A 16,992-nucleotide genomic window follows, 5' to 3' on the forward strand; every position below is an offset into this window, starting at 1 on the left:
GTAAATTCCAAGCTCGCTTGGTTGAATAAGGTATGATATTTCATACGTTATAAAATGCTTCTATTTTCACTTACAGAACGACTTATTATGGTTCATTAGAGTCTGCTTTGACTTGGTATTAGCCATCATAAAATACTTCGTGTGCCCAAATACTTTAAACATGTACTTTAATTTTGGGGACTCGCCAGATTATTTCAAAACGTAAGTAGTTTATGTTAGTAGTGAGAAAATGACCTAGTCATTAAACCACTCAATCCAATTAAGCAACCTTCCATATGATTTGGTGCAAATTATATCATACGGAAGAGCATGAATCATGATTGAGTTGTGCTTTTCAAAAGCACAACTCTGTCAAACTCATTTTCCATATAGGGAAGAGTTCAACTCCTCCTTTCCTTATATGGAAGTCAACTCGGTCTTCTGACCCTAATTTAGTGGATCGAGCTTCATTTTAAATAAATTAAAATAAGCCCATAGCCGAATCTAAAACCAATTTAAAGACATAAGCCCAAACTCTTTTGATTAATAAATCCTATTTTAATAATTAGTCAACCAACCCACTAAAATTGCGTAGACGTCTAACATCTGTCGCCGATAAAAAATAGCATTCATCCAATGAATTAATCCTTGATGCAAGTCTTTACAGGACACTCAGTACCCTGTCTTGAGGTTTTCAACTTGAAACACTTTAAACCCAACTCTTAGTAGTTGGTCTCGTAGCTGTCATCCAATGTGCGAGCCAACTACATGGATTGTCTATTCAGTCTGTGGGTTTTGTTGTGACCTTAATGAAATTCAACATAAGTAAATGAGCACAACAAAGATAAAAGCTTAAATAAATATTCATTTTTATTCATTAATAATATTACATTACATTAAAACTATGTTTGCATTATGAATTTGTAGCACTTATATAAAAATAAAACTTGAGACATTAAATTAATTGATTAAGGAGATTGCAATTATAATTAATGAAAAATTCACATAGCAAACAAGATTTCATAATGGGAAGACTTCAACGGTGAAGAAAGTCTTATTATGTATCAAGTTAGTTTTTGTAATGGAGATATTCAGGTGTGAAAATTAATAGGACAACCACTTAAATACATGTAAAAATTAGAAAAACTTCTTCATTTTTTTCACTTTGTCTTTTTTTTTTTTTTTTTACTTGTGAAATACATGCATGGCTAAAAAATTATATTCCAAATTATAACAATTAAGTAACAAAATATGATAAATTTACTTCTTTTTCTCTCGGAAAGTTTTGAAAAATATTTGAATCATGATTAGTTTTTGTAAGTTTCAGAAAGTAGAATTTATATCATCTTTAATAAATTTCTATCAATAATTTGTATAATATTTTTGAAAAAAAATAATTAGAATTTTGAGTATTTAAATTTTAATTATTTTCTATTTAAAAATATCCAATTTAACAAAATATCAAACAAAAAAAAATAATATTTACCAAAAGTGAACCGATTAATTCAATTTGATATGCAGTTGGACGTTTTGGGATACCAAAATTTCGGTCCTTAAACCAAGTGTCAAAAAACCAAACAATTAAATCAGCCAACGTAAATATGCAGAAAAGTTTATCCCGCGTCAACACAAGACATCCAACTCAAAACACACTTGTCAGAGGGGTGTCAATCTTCGAAGCTGATTAAACTACACTTGAACTAATGAATCCACAAGTTCTAATGTCAATTTAGAGAGTGAATCATTCCTGAAGCAATACACCATTCGTACATCAAAATTGATATTACCTCAATTGCATGCAGCTCTCTCTCTCACATGTAAATTGTGTGAGCTATAACTCATCCTTGCTCACACTGTCATCTCCCATAAGTTCTTCAAGGGAGAATTCATCTTCTTCTATGATTTGTCCATCTTTACCATCCCATGGCTCGGTTTTAACGATTACGGGGCTGCCTTCCAGAGGTACAATCCCCTTTCCGCCCCGTCCAGCTTCTTTCACAAACTCTCTGAGGAAACAAATTGGAACAGTTTCAGCTCGAGAAAAAACAGATGACACCAGAAAGAAAGAAAGAAAGAGAATACAAAGGATAAAAATTGCTTACATGATGTGGTCACGCTCAAATGCGCTTCTGAGTGGGGCATAAGCTTTCTTCTTCAGGTTTAGAGCTACCAAAGCTGGATATCCATAGCCTCCTACTCCTACATGCTTCTCAAGATCCGGCTGCTTACCTGCGGCCGCCCAGAGGTAACTGCAAAAAGTATTAGACTTCAGTTAGTCGTGTCTTACACAAGTTCCCTACAAGACATTCACTTTATGATTCTAAGGATGTCGATGAAATTAAGGAGCTTTTGGCCTTGCCTGTAAGGGCTCTTTCTGAACTTTTCTGCGACCGATAACAAAAGCTCAAGGTACTTATTTCTGCCTTCGGCCTTGGAGTCTAATATGTCAGGGAGGAAGGCAACAAAGCAAATGGCAGCTGAACCACACTTCTCCTCCAAAACATCCTGTAGAATGTAGGAGCATTTACAGTAACAACTGGAGGAATGAGTATGGAGAAGTTCAGGGGGAGGGAGAGGGGGGATGCCATCAAGGAGCGAGATAGAAAAGGAGCAAGGAATTTAACTGGGCTGGTCAATTCAGTCACTTCAGGAGGGGCAGAATTTGTTTCCAGCTGCTCCAAAGCAAATGATTCAATTGCTGATGCTGATCTTGCTCCTTCATAGGGAAATGGACTGTCTTTGTCAGCACCAAACACCAAGATAGTAGGAAATCCTTGTACATTGAACCTGCTCATCAAAGACTGGCAACTCTGATTGGTTAGGAATGTCAAAGTCAACTAGCAATGACAGCATGGAACAAATGGATTGAGCTAATAATCACTTATGATCAGGATTAGCTATGCAGGTTTAGCATATTAGCCAGATATGTAGCAATAAAGTGAACTATGGGGTTGCAAATCCCATTGTTCTAGTGCATATGCTTCTCAGCAATAAGAGGGTGTTTACTGCATTGGAAAAGACATACAGATCTCCACCTCATGCTATGCGAAATACATGAGACACACCTGCATTCTACATACCTCCCAGAGATCGTATTAAGCTAAGCATGTCAAGAAAATGAAGAGATCTAATATTTGCAGCGACTAAGACCTGTAACTTACTTTTTCTGCATCACAGTCTACATGACCCAACTTCACCTGGCCCTTGAGATTGTTGGCTGCCTTCTTCCACTCAGGAGCAAGCTTTTTGCAGTGTCCACACCTGTAGTAGCAGATTATATTATATCCACAAGTTTATTAAAGCAATATAATCTGATGTTGGACCAATGAATATGTTAAACCAAAAAAGTGCAAGACAGACCTATTTTTCAGGGAAAAAAGTTATAATTATTAATATTCTATATTAGCAGGAGTTGTTCCCAGAGATTTCCATCTGTTTTCTAGCTTGTTAATTAACCACTTGACCGTTGATTTCTAATGCCATAAGCTCATTTCCATTGAGGAACAAAACTTAAAATTTTAGTATTACATAATGAACAGGGGTTCTCCCCGGGGATATCCACCTATTTATTATTTACTTTATCTCATTAAAAATGCTTTCTACTTCAACCTCAAGGAAACAATGGCCACCACTTCCTTCTCTTAGATGCTCCTCCAAAACCAGAAAGTCTATGAACTTTCACAGTTTCCCTAACTTGAGACTTCAATCATTCCAAGTTTATGATAGATATATTCTGGGTTGCCAGCTTGTCGGCATATGTGAACTCTTTGTGTTTATGTTCATTCGTTGACTATGATTCAGTAACCATGCTGGACTCACTTCTCAAATGAGACTAGTGTTTCATCATAAATACTACCAACACATGACATTATTAGTAGATTACTTCTGACATGACTTTACCAAAGAATGCAGTCCATAGAATGATTGGTCACTTGACTATAGCCTCAACTAGGAATATTCAGGTTAAAATTCACCCATAGTTCCAGGGCTAAACCTCTGGATTAAGCGAACAAATATTCAAGCAGGAAACTCACCAAGGAGCAAAGAACTCCACAATCCAGAGCTCCTTGCTCTTCAGAACCAATTCATCAAAATTGCGTGAGTTCAGTTCCACCGATGCGCTTGGTTCTGATTTCTGACTGGATCCTCCAGCTGATTTCCCATCCAGACGTTCCTTGAGGAGTGCTTTGACCTTGTTAAAAGAAAAGAGAAAATATGATATTGTTCCCAGTTTGAACCACTGGTGTTCACAATAACTACTCAGTAGCAAACAGCAGAAACTGTATTTCGTCTCTGGTTCCGAATCTTATACTTATCAGCAGGTGTTTAATGTTTACATGTGTTGCATTGACCAGATGATCAGCCACCCTCAAAGATAAGTGCCAATATATGAATGAAAAGAAGATGCTTCATCAGAAGGATGGGGGCCAATTCTCTGTCTATTGGCAGAAAGATCATATTATAACTTCTTTAGGAAGAAGCTAGAATATAATTACAAGAACACCCTAAAACCTTATCTCCTGTAGAAAATATGTGGTTAGTAATCAGGGTTGAAATGTCAAGATTAATGATAAAGAATATTAAATTGCAGAGTATTTGTCTTCTTCATCAACAAACAAAACCCCCCTAGCGTATAGTAAAATGGGCGAAATGAAAGAAATCAATAAATACATAGTTTTCATGTAAATATGTTCACCTGTTGTAGTGCAAATTCAACAATAGGCTTGACATCCCTAGCTCCTTGATAATCTACAGGGGGTTTACCCGGTGCAAAGACCTTAATGGTAGGAAAACCTCTGATTCCATATTCCTATAAGAGACAAAGATGAAAGATAAAGAATGGAAATAGCCTTCTTAATGTGGGTTTATCGAAATGTATAGATATATCTGTATACATATATATAAAAAAAATTAAGGCAATGCACACATCTTAATGAACTAAACACTCCTTCATGAAGGAAAAAAAAAATCAGAACAATGCATGCTATTTCATATTACTAGCAATTTAGTAAAAGGGGTCACTGAATAAAAATTAAGTTCTGCAGCCAGAAATGTAGAAGGCAAGAGAAGACAAGTCACAGAGTATATATTAAAGGGTAAATTACATTTTGCCATTTGAACTATGCCCCTTTTTACACTTCGTCATCGAAACTTTTTTTTGTGTCAACTTACCATCTCAATTTTGCGAAAATTGCACTTTCCCATATATGATCATCTTTTTGTTGATTTTTCAGTAGGGAAAACATCACATGCTATTCATATGTGAAAAATATCACATTACATGTGCACTGCATGTGATGTTTTTTCGATAAAAAACTTGGTTGAAAAACAGTTATAAATGCAAACTGTAAAATTTTGTAAAGTTGAGATGATAAGTTGAAACAAAAAAGAGTTTAGATGTTGAAGTATAAAAAAAGTCATAATTCGAATGGCAAAATGTAATTAGCCCTATATTAAACTTGCGTCCTTGTTAGCTTCTGCGTTAAAAATCGTAAAAGGCCACAGAAAACAAGTCAAAGAGTATATTACACTTGGTCTTTGTTTCATAATCTAGTAGCATAACAAGCAACCAGGCAATGTAAAAAAGTGTTGCCCCCGATAACAAGTCTCCACAATATCTAGATCTACATCTGCTCCTTAACCCACAAACTTTACCTGTTTATTCTCTGATTATTTACCTTTTTGTTACACCTATTACTAGCAACGAGGAGAACAATATCCAGTCTATGTTAACCTTGATAGCTGGAGTAGACCATATATTTTCATCAAAGCAACACCGTAGCAAACATAGAAGTACTAGTTTGTCCTGAGCTCAAGCTCCAAATCTAAACAAATAAGGTACATAAGAAAGGAGAACTATTCGACAAGGAAACCTGAGCTAGCGACTGGTGAGCATCGGCATCTAGAGCTGCCACAGTTGCTACACCTTTCAAGACATTGGCTGCCTTCTCCCACGCGGGCGTCAGCGCTTGACAATGACCACACCACGGTGCAAAAAACTCAACCAAAACTACACCATTCGAATTAAGGACCTGCATCATTTTAAAGTTCCAAAAGAACGATATAATTTCAGATCAATTGGCCACTGACAGAAACTGATGAAATCATAGAGCAATGAAACATCAAAAATCCTAGCACTTCTACACCAGTAACGAAATTAGAAAATAAAGATAATTCAACCATCCGAAATGAAACTGCAAATCACCGTCCCACCAGCAATAAACAAAGAAGACGATAAGCAGATTCAGCTTAACCTCAATGAATCCTATCACCAAACATTATCACTACATTGCACAAAACTTCAACAACACATTCAGATCTCAATTTATCCACATAAACCAATGAACCAAATGATGCTCATAACTCACCATGTAACTCAACCAAAATGAGCGTTTTCAAACTGTCAAACACACAAAACACACACACACACACACACCTCACAGTAATCAAAGCAAATGACTGTACCTTCGACTTGAAATTGTTAGGATTTAGCTGAAGAACGGGGGACGAGGGTCCATACAATGCATAAACCCCTAATTCGCCAATCAGCGCAAGAAGTAACAGTGCAACCAATGCCGATTTCTCCATCCCTTCGATCGTTCTCTCTCTAACTGCAAAAATTTGGATTTTTCGCGGAGATCAAAAAGCTTACGGCCATCCTGCAGCGTCCGGTGTTACGTGTACCCGACCAATGCTGTTGCTACACGTCATCAAACAATTTTTACTTGTTTTTTAAATACATTTTCAATCCAACTACTCTTTTTATTTTATTTTTTCAAAAGTGTAAATTAGTAAATATTTTATTTCTTAAACGTTTACAATAAAACATTCAATTAATTATATTCTAAAAAATCAAAATTAAATTTTTTATTATTTATTTTAACCATTATAAAGTGCAAGATAATTATAATTCAAAAAGATAATATGATTAAAAAAATAAAATCACAGACTAAGATAGGATATTAAAATAATTAGAGGACGAAGTACACTCGATCTGTGTGCATAATCTAAAATTTTATTATTATTTATCTAATTAAATAAAAAAAGCATAAAATAAATAATTGATCAAAAATGACAAAAATATGTAAGAACAAGAAATTACTAAGAGAGTTAATTGTTTAAAGAAATTAATCACTATGTTTGCTTTCATTTTCAAATTACTTTTGAAATTAGTCAAAACATAATCAATGTTTGCCATCATACAAAAACACCTTATTTGGGTATTTTTAACTGTTTTAGAATAAATACATACATATATATAAATATATATAAAAAAGACATGATTTCACAATGAACAGTAATTTTAGTCTCCCAAAACACAACATTAGACATACAATACTTATTTTAAATTAAAACAAATTCAAACATACACATTATCTCTACCGCATACTTATTTATCTTTATTTTTCTCTCTCTATCTCCATAAAACACAACAAAACACTAAAAAAATGAATCCAAACACTATGAATACTTTGTGAATAAATAAATAAATATGTTTTAAGGATACTTTGATTAATAAAAAAAAAAGGGTAAAATACGCTTTGTTTCACTAAACTATTCTTGATGTAATTTTTATCCCTTTAAACTAACAAATGTGATACTTACCCCCCTATAATTAAATTTCTGGACAATCTTGACCTTATATTATATATATATATATATATATAGCTCAAAGAATTTCTTTTTCTAACAATATTGTATTTTAAGTTCAATTAAAATTTTCTAATGGAAAAAAGTATCTTTTAATTATATGAAGTAATAGAAAATTAGTAAATTAAATAGTTTGAATGTTACTATATTTTACAAACCCAAAGTTAAGTAACGAATGTGTACAAAAAATACACAAAATAATTTCATAAACAGATTTTTATTAATTTGATAATAAAATTAAGCTATTAACTATTTATTCTTTTAGATAAAAATCAGTAATTAAATGATTTTCTGAATATATTTTCTTTAAAAAAGTATGATAAAATATTTATATTTATCCATTTTTTTCTAAAAATATTTAACTTTTTGTTAAGCATATATACTTGCCAATTTCTTTTAAAAAAGCATATATCAATTATTGGTTATATTATATTTGTTGTGTATTTATTTATATATATTAATTTATACTCTGTAATTTAAATTCTTTTCTTATTAAAAAATTAATTTAAAAATAATTTGGTGATGATTTAATATGTAAATACTAAAATATATATATTAAAAATAATATAATTATTCAAAACACGAGAAATTTTTTTATCCAATCAAAAGATAAGTGTTACATCAGGAATAGTTCAGAAAAATAAAGTATATTTCACCCTAAAAAAATAAAAAATTCACTCGTCGTTTTAATTTTTCGATAAAAGTAGTTTAGTCGGTACACATAATCAGACCAAATAATTACTCTACACCCCTCAACCTAAATAATATAGTATAAAATAGATAAGAATAATGAGATAGTAGGAAACATGTCTAGTAATGAAGGTGGTGGTTAACGCATACCAAATTTGTGAGAGAATACTAGTTAATACTAGTAAGTGTAACGCATTCGATGTATGTGAATAATTTTTAAAAATAAATTAAAATAAAATATTTATATAAATACCAAAAAATATATATTAAATTTTATAATTATAATTAATATAATTATTTTGATTTATAAAAAATATCGACAAGCAAAGACAATAAATAATGTTGAAAGGAATCAACAAATGCATGAGAAAAAAAAATAACTATCAAAAGCTAGTTATGAAAAATCATAAATGGAGAAGTTAAATTAAATAATTAATTTTAAAATTTTAAAATAAATTTTAGACTGAAACTAATAAGACGTCAAAAGGGTGCTCTCACTTAATAATAAGTTAGCTGTATGTGGCACATCCAATGTATGTGCACAAAAAATTTAAAATAATTAAGTATTATTTATTAATTATTTTTGTTGCAGAAAAAATAATTATATGATTATGATTATGAAAAAAATAAAAAAAATTTTAAAAGAGAATATTTGTATCCCCCATGATGTATTATAATTATAATATTTATTAGTATAGTTTGTAATCATAATTTTGATAGTTTATAAATATTAATATGTAATTATTTGCGAATAAACTTTTGGAAGAATAAGAAAAGAGAAATAGAGAGAATTACATATCTTGTTTTCTTATATACTATTAGAAGTGATAGGCTAATAAAGTTAAAATTTCTCTAGGTTTATAATATGTTGTCTGCACGACTTTATGCTCAATCATGTTAATTTTTTTTATGTCTAATTCTTATGTTTTATTTGTTTACTTCTACAATATCATAAATACTTTTATTCTTGATTATTTAATAATGAGATATGAATAATTATATTCTATACATTTCAATGTCTCTTAAAGTGGACATATATAATTAAAAGTTCTATTATAATTGATATTACCTCCAAAAGTAGGCACATAATTCTTGATTTCACCCCTGAAGTCGACGTGTTCTTTAAAATTTCATTGCTTTCTGATGTAAATAATGAGTTAAATTACTTTGAGCAGTAGATAAACTATTTTATAGCGATTATTTGCAACATCATCCCTGAAGTGATGATAAATGTAACATTTGATTTTCTCACCACCTGAAGTAATTGAGATAATGGCTTGATTTAAGAAGCTTGAAGCTTCTTGGTTATTTATTTATAAGTTCTCATTTCTTTGATATCATAGTATAGATATTGTGATTAAAATATGACTAACTTGAAGCTAATTTAATTAATTTACGTTACCTACATGTTTTCTTTTATATGCCTGGTATGTATTTTAAATGTTTTGTTAGCATATATTTAATTCGATGTATGCATATTATAATAATTCAATTTAATTACACGGTAACTTATATGTTCCTTATTGTTATTAATGTTCTTGTGTCACTTTTACAAATCTTAATGAAAAAGGATCATTGTCTTATTGATAGTATCACTACGCATACAATTATAAGAAATAAGAATTTTTTCTCAAACTTGTTAATGACAAGAACCAGTATGAATACTATTTCAAGCGTTAGCAATCTTATTGAAAGTTCCGGAAGAGCTACTATCTTGTTACCTAAAGGAACAAGATTACACATGAATAAGGCTTAAATGCAATTACTGCCCCGTATCTATAGGGTAGTGGCAAAACAAGGACCGTATAAACACGGTTGCAATTTATGCCCTGTATCTATCAAATTGTGCGCGATTTATGCCCTTTGGCCAGATTATGACCTTTTTGCCCTTCTAGCTAGATTTTAACCATAGTCTATTTTATACTCCCAATTCAGGCCCAACATGCTTCCGAAATAGATTAAGACCCCATAAATTCATACCTTGCTTTGACCGCTTGGTTTTCGGGTATTCCAAGTCCTCGGTTTTATGGACTTTCTCCAACCACACTACCGCAGCAGATGGTTCGCAGGCACTTGGCTCCTTCAGTAACAAAACAGCACAACCCTATTTCGTTTCCTACCTTAGGGCGTAAAAGGCACTCCAATATGGGGAATTAATAGAATTTTGGACAAACAGGTTGAACAGAAGCCTAATTTTTATTGAAAAAATATAGAGAATATTACATAGATATTATTCCTCCGTTGGAGGAGACAACTATTTAGCCTCTCATGGTGTAGAGGACTTGACTTGTTGGGGAAACCCCCATAAACTAAAAATTAAAATATTACAGAATATTGAAAAAGACTTAGAACTTAAATGCTTTGAAGAGTAGGAGAAGTTTTTCTGATGATCCCCTTCTGCTTCCATGCATCTTTATTTATAGGCGTCTGCGGACATGAATTTCGGACTCCAAACTTGTTTTGTGATGACGTCATTGCTTTCGTCATTGCCTTGTGATTTCCAGCTGTCTGTCATAATCGTATGTCGGTCACATGATTTCCAGTTGGCTGCTTTGCTGACTGTTGGCTTTTGTTGTTTTTTGCTGACAGTCTTATCCTCTCGATTTTTTACATCGTTTAACTTTTACTTCTCTTTGTAAAAATTTTTCTCTTTCTCTTATCTTGGTTTGATTCGGATTTATTTTTCGTGACCCGAATCTTTGTCCCGAACAAGGGCTTTTCTTGTTTTTCACAGCAAGGCAATACATGGTTATGCCATTACCCAACATGCAACATGTTGCACGTCTTCATCCTTGTGGCTTCGATTGCTGGCAGCTTATTTTTCCAAATTAACATCCTCTTTTTCTCGAATAAGCTTTCAGCGAACTCCGTGCTTTTTCCTGTCATGAAATTTAACAGGAATGATCCATTCACTTTGTTTGAGAAAATCTTGAATGGATACTTGACTTTGTCCATCTCTGTGAGACAGACTCATAATCCCCAAGCTCTCCTGGTAGAGATACTATCTTCACTAATGGCTGATACCAAGGGAGCTTCTCCTGATGCAGCTTTAATTTTGTTAAAAGCCACCATATATGGTCTCTGCAGCTTCATAAAATGGAATGCTGGATGAGACCCCTTTTCTGCAGTTTCTGGAGCTACTGAAACAAATTTTATCTCCAGAACATCACCTCTCTTCAGGTGGGGGTTGTTTTGCCATGAATCAAAGACAGCCCCACTAATCCACTCCGGAAGTTTTGAAATTTTCGGAAAACTCGGTGACATAGTATGAACTGAAACAAGAGCTCCAAAATCATACCATTCTCTGACCTCTTCTGGTTTAGATCTTTCTAACATCCAGACTCTGTTATATTTTCCGGATGTTTCGATTATGGTCTTGCCTGGGTTCACTCCTTTGCGGGAAATTAATTTCTCCCATATACGCTGGTAGTCCTGCCAAGCAGAAGAAGATATCAACTCGTTAGAATTAACCTTAGAGGTGTCTGTCATTGGCCTAAGGCTAATCTCTCCCTCCTTATCCCCGGAGGTGCTGGGTTGACTTGAATCAACAGGAGTTTGCACTTCCTGAGACTCAATTGTTGCTGTTTCACCAGAGTCTGGTGATGGCCTTGTGCAATTGGTACTTAAATCCGACGCTATAGGTCTAGAGCCCTGTACTTTAGAGGCATGTTTTGGGTCATGCTCCCTCAACTCGTGAGTCATCCCCGAAGGTGACGCCTTCCGAATTGGTTCTTTTAAGTCGTTCCATAGCGAGGTGGACGCTAATAAGGAACTCCTTATTGCGACCTGGACAGTGTCTGGATCAGCTCTTTGGATTTGTCCGGCAACTTGGACAGCTAGTTAATAAATTAGAAAGTTAATAGATACCTCCAAAAGTTTATATTCACCCTCACTAGATGTTCTCATGTACATAACATCAAGGAAAATCATACTACAACTTAAAACACAAATCCCGATAAAAGACCAAAATATCAACCCAACAATTAAAAATTCTGACTTCAGATGTCACGGCTGACCCACCTAATAAAGACGACGGCACCGCTCAAAGTCCAAGGTGGCTAATTAGTGTGACCTATCTCCTGAAAGGTACGTGGCAAGGAATAAGCTGCCTACTCAATAAGTATAGCTGATCAATTTATATATATATATATATACACAGACAAAAATTCACGTACATGCAGTCACACCAACAACAGTCATTCGTCATACAACAACATCAGATATAAGCAACAATACATACTCACAGCTGTAAATCAATCAACGACATAATATTCATTCGTTATCATTTATTAGTTAAGGGCCCCACTTACTCTAGTTGGAGTACATCAGTCAATGGTTTCGCCGGCCATCATCGTACCATATACAGCACAGGATACCCGTTTTGTGATATTCCCACACTCTTTTACTCCAGTTGTGTAGCAATATAGCACAGGACATCACAACAAACATGGTACCCCCACACCACCCCAGTGTGTAGCTAACAGCACAGGATATTCCCTACTGCCCCGGAATATCCCGGTACCCTACGCGCCATGGTACCTAGCTTAAATCATATATTTTTCATATCTCAATATCAATCACATATCATCAAACACATTTTCATAAACCATTGACTGTGTTCCCAACTAGGTAAGAATCATCTTTTATTTCAACTCACAATTGTCATTCTATTCTTTATAATAATCACTTCCTCAATAACGACTCCCAATTTGATTTCATCAACAATCATTTATATGATTATCACATAATCATATCCCGTATATCTCTACATCACCATCACATATCACATAGTAATAATTTCACCGATATTATGATAATCTAACAAATAATCCACAACTAATTATATAAACAATCAACATACGAAAGCCACGCATAATAATATAATGCCAAGTCCACGTTCGCATTCAAGAAACCAATATATATAATATATATACAATACTACACATATAGATATATATATAAATTCAATTAGCTATACTTACCTTAAATCCCAAAATACTTCGATTCACGAGGGACTGCTCAACCCTATACTTTATCGTCACGTCCTATAATAGAATATTATACGTATAATCAATATATATATACAATATCATAAACTCTAAATAAACTATCAGATAACATTCGTACATTTTCTACCAATCTTTTAGTATTCTATTTATATTAAAGTCCCAACCCCTGTTCCATTTCTTTCAAATAACTACCTTTACTAAGCTTCTCAATCATATAATTGATTTATCAACTAATTCATAAGAATTCATTTAATCAAACCCCATATATATTCATAACTATTATTTTTAATAACACCCGTAAATTATATTACCACTGAAACCTCATTTTCTCTCTTTCATAACAAAATATTCTTTAAATATAACTTTTCGAAACATTTTTATGAATTTTCTGTCAATTTAATCGTTGCTATACAATTTAATTAAGCAATAATACATAGAATTACATATTTGGTTAATCATTCCGATGGAATTGTGTAAATTAGCTATAACGATAATTAAATCTAACAAATCGAATATTTTAATTAACCAACTATATCATTTTTATAGCAATTGTGATATTTAATTTGACACTAATTTAAATAGCTAAAATTATAAAATACTCCGATTAAATAGTATATCGCTTAATATAATCAATATTTAATAAATGGAGTAATTAAATAATATAATTATATAAATTATTAAAAATTAAAATTCAACATCCATACCTCTGTTTTTTTCCGAAATGTGTGTGCGTTGCTGTGTGTGTATGAGTGTGTGTGTTTTTGTGAATGTATGTGTATGTGTGTAGTGTATGTGTGCAATTAACATTCATATATATATTTAATGGTTGGTGAGGCGGTGGCAGCACATGCCACGGCCCACCATCCTATTTTTTTTTTTTTAATAAATCTTTTTAAATAATTACTTTTACGTTCTTCCTAATTTTCTTAATTACTATAATTTGCCCCCAAATATTATAACGAACTCTAATTTAATCTGTTCAAGTTTTATTATATTCCAAATTCAGTCTATAATTTATTTACTAATTAAATTTAAATTCCTAATAATTACCAATTAGTCTTCCAATTACGTACAAAATTCTACGGACGTCACATATTTTGTGTCAAGTCTTGAAAGTAAGTGGATCTAAGCACACCCATTCTGGTGTACTATGACAACCAAGAAACTGTGCACATTGTGGCTAATTCCATCTTCCACGAACACACAAAACATCTAGAAATTGACTGTCATTTGGTTCATGACAAGTACAGGGAGGGATTTGTTCTTTTGTCTCATATTTCTGGAAAGCAGCAGCTTGCAGACCTTTTCACCAAAACTTTGCCAGGTGTAGCGTTTTCTACTTTACTCTCCAAGTTGGGCTTCGTTGATTTCTCCCCAAGTCCAACTTGAGGGGGGCTGTTGTGTCAAGTCTTGAAAGTAAGTGGATCTGAGCACACCCATTCTGGTGTACTGTGACAACCAAGCAACTGTGCACATTGTGGCTAATTCCATCTTCCACGAACACACAAAACATCTAGAAATTGACTGTCATTTGGTTCATGACAAGTACAGGGAGGGATTTGTTCTTTTGTCTCATATTTCTGGAAAGCAGCAGCTTGCAGACCTTTTCACCAAAACTTTGCCAGGTGTAGCGTTTTCTACTTTACTCTCCAAGTTGGGCTTCGTTGATTTCTCCCCAAGTCCAACTTGAGGGGGCTGTTGAGTATATTAGAGCTGAGCTGAGCTTCGTCCCCCAACACCCCAGTTCGAATATGTTGTGTGAAATGACATATCAATCAATATTCTATAAAACATAATTTAAAATGAGAGTCGAAGGATTCGAAATCATTCCTAATACGAGGAAGATAACATGTTGCTTTCCATTTATAAGGGTGGAAAGTGTCAAATTCTGGAAACTGTGGATACTGTTGGAAAATAGAAGTTGTGCCGTGGAAAACCACTGCCTTGAAAGCGAAATTTTGGTATTACCGTGGTGCTGATAGTATAAGCCGATCGCTCCCCAAGGTTAACACAACTATTACTTTCTTACACGCGCACTCGTGGAAGAAAGTTTGGAATAACGAACAAAATATAAAACTCAGAAGTGAAAGAAGATAAAGGAGCTAAAAGAGAATAGGCTCTCAATTTTTTGTATGTAAAATGAAATGAACTTAAGCCCTATTTATAGAACCATACATTAGTTGTTGGAAAAAATGGGACTCTATCCCATCCACAAAAAATCCAACGAATTTATTTTGATATTTTAAGAGCAAAAAGTGGATTTAGGAGTCTTAGGTAATTAGGAGTCCAAAACCCATTAGTCATTCCCCATAATCTCCCATAAATGACTAATGTAGATGAAGAATATGATTTATGAGTGAAGGAAGAAATATACTTAAGCGTTAATATCGTTCGATTGAATTGATGCATAGTGAATTGGGGCAATCAATTTAGCTAACGAGAGTGATATGACTCTTGAACTTTCGATAGCTCAAATTGAGACCCCCCACAATCACGTATGAATTCCTTAGTGTTCGTTGTTCCGCGATAAGTTTCGAGCGCTATTAATGGCCTTGCGCTTATACCTTGGGTTCTAATGTGTGCTCTAGAAAGAACTTTCATTTTTCTTTCATAGAAAGCAGCCCACCTCCACACTCATCTAGATAGCTTCATCAAGTGTTATAGACCACTCAACAACTGAACTATGAAGCTATCTTCTTGAATAAAGTCAGGGTTATCCATCAAGTCCTTATTAAGACCACCCAAACACAGGGCTATGGATTTATATGGTCATCACCATATTCCATTCTTTGCAAAGTTCTGTTGGCAAAAGTATATGATGACCGATAAGAAAAATGGCAGTGCATCTTAGAAAATTCACATGCACATTAAAACACAAGTAGAGTGGGGTGACATAGACAAACTCAGCAGATCCCAGCGTGCCAGCATTACTCTCGCTCCGCCTCTCCACTAAAACATTCTACAACCAAGAGCCAAAACACAAGAGTCTAACACAACAACTAAGGTTCGATGCAAGGCAAACCTACTCGTCAGGTATATCCATATCTGGAACTAGTGGAGCGGCATCATAAGGTGCCTACAATCAATCTCTAGTACCACGCCTTGCAATCCCAAAGCCAAAATCCAGAAAAGCGTATTACGAAAATCATGACACTGTTGGATAAGAAAATAAAAGGTACCAAATCATAGGTCATCCACGATTGTTGTTGCCACAGTTTCTGCAAGTAGGAAAACGAAGTGCACAGCAATGATTCAACAACACATAAGGACAATCACAGCACAAACTAGGAATCAATGGACGAAGATGCTTGAATTAAGAAATTCTCAAAAATGAAACAACAAAGCAGACTTAGCACCGGGTGAACCAAAATCTGATGGCCTAACCAAATAGCCAAACAAAGTGCATCTCTCGAACAAAACAACACTCCTTGATCTTGCCAAGCCTTCTGCAAATAGGAAAGTGAAGTGCACAGCAGCTATCCAGGACACATAAACATGATAGCATTGCAGAATAAAAATCTAAAATACTTGAGGAAAAGATGTGGAAAAGGAAAAACCCAAAGGCAGACTCGGCGACAGATGAATGATTATCCAATCGCCTCACAGAGTGCATCTCTCAAGCCGGGCAACACTAGTTGGTCTTGATTAATACATTCTGCAACAA

The 16,992-nt window shown here is 33.8% G+C and overlaps 1 protein-coding gene across 1 annotated transcript; it reads right to left on the reverse strand.

Moving 5' to 3' along the window:
• Positions 1–1,560: 1,560 nt before the first annotated feature.
• LOC105167452 (protein disulfide isomerase-like 2-3) lies at positions 1,561–6,609 on the reverse strand. Its single transcript, XM_011087183.3, has 9 exons — positions 6,445–6,609; positions 5,853–6,011; positions 4,676–4,789; positions 4,014–4,171; positions 3,141–3,240; positions 2,604–2,780; positions 2,339–2,484; positions 2,082–2,228; positions 1,561–1,985 (listed from the first exon to the last, which is right to left on the reverse strand). Exons 1-9 carry the CDS (start codon positions 6,565–6,567, stop codon positions 1,811–1,813), a joined length of 1,299 nt encoding a protein of 432 aa, XP_011085485.1. The 5' UTR covers positions 6,568–6,609; the 3' UTR covers positions 1,561–1,810.
• Positions 6,610–16,992: the final 10,383 nt, after the last annotated feature.

This window comes from Sesamum indicum, linkage group LG8, assembly GCF_026168435.1.
Source record: "Sesamum indicum cultivar Baizhima isolate 11 linkage group LG8, ASM2616843v1, whole genome shotgun sequence".
Classification (NCBI taxonomy): domain Eukaryota; kingdom Viridiplantae; phylum Streptophyta; class Magnoliopsida; order Lamiales; family Pedaliaceae; genus Sesamum; species Sesamum indicum.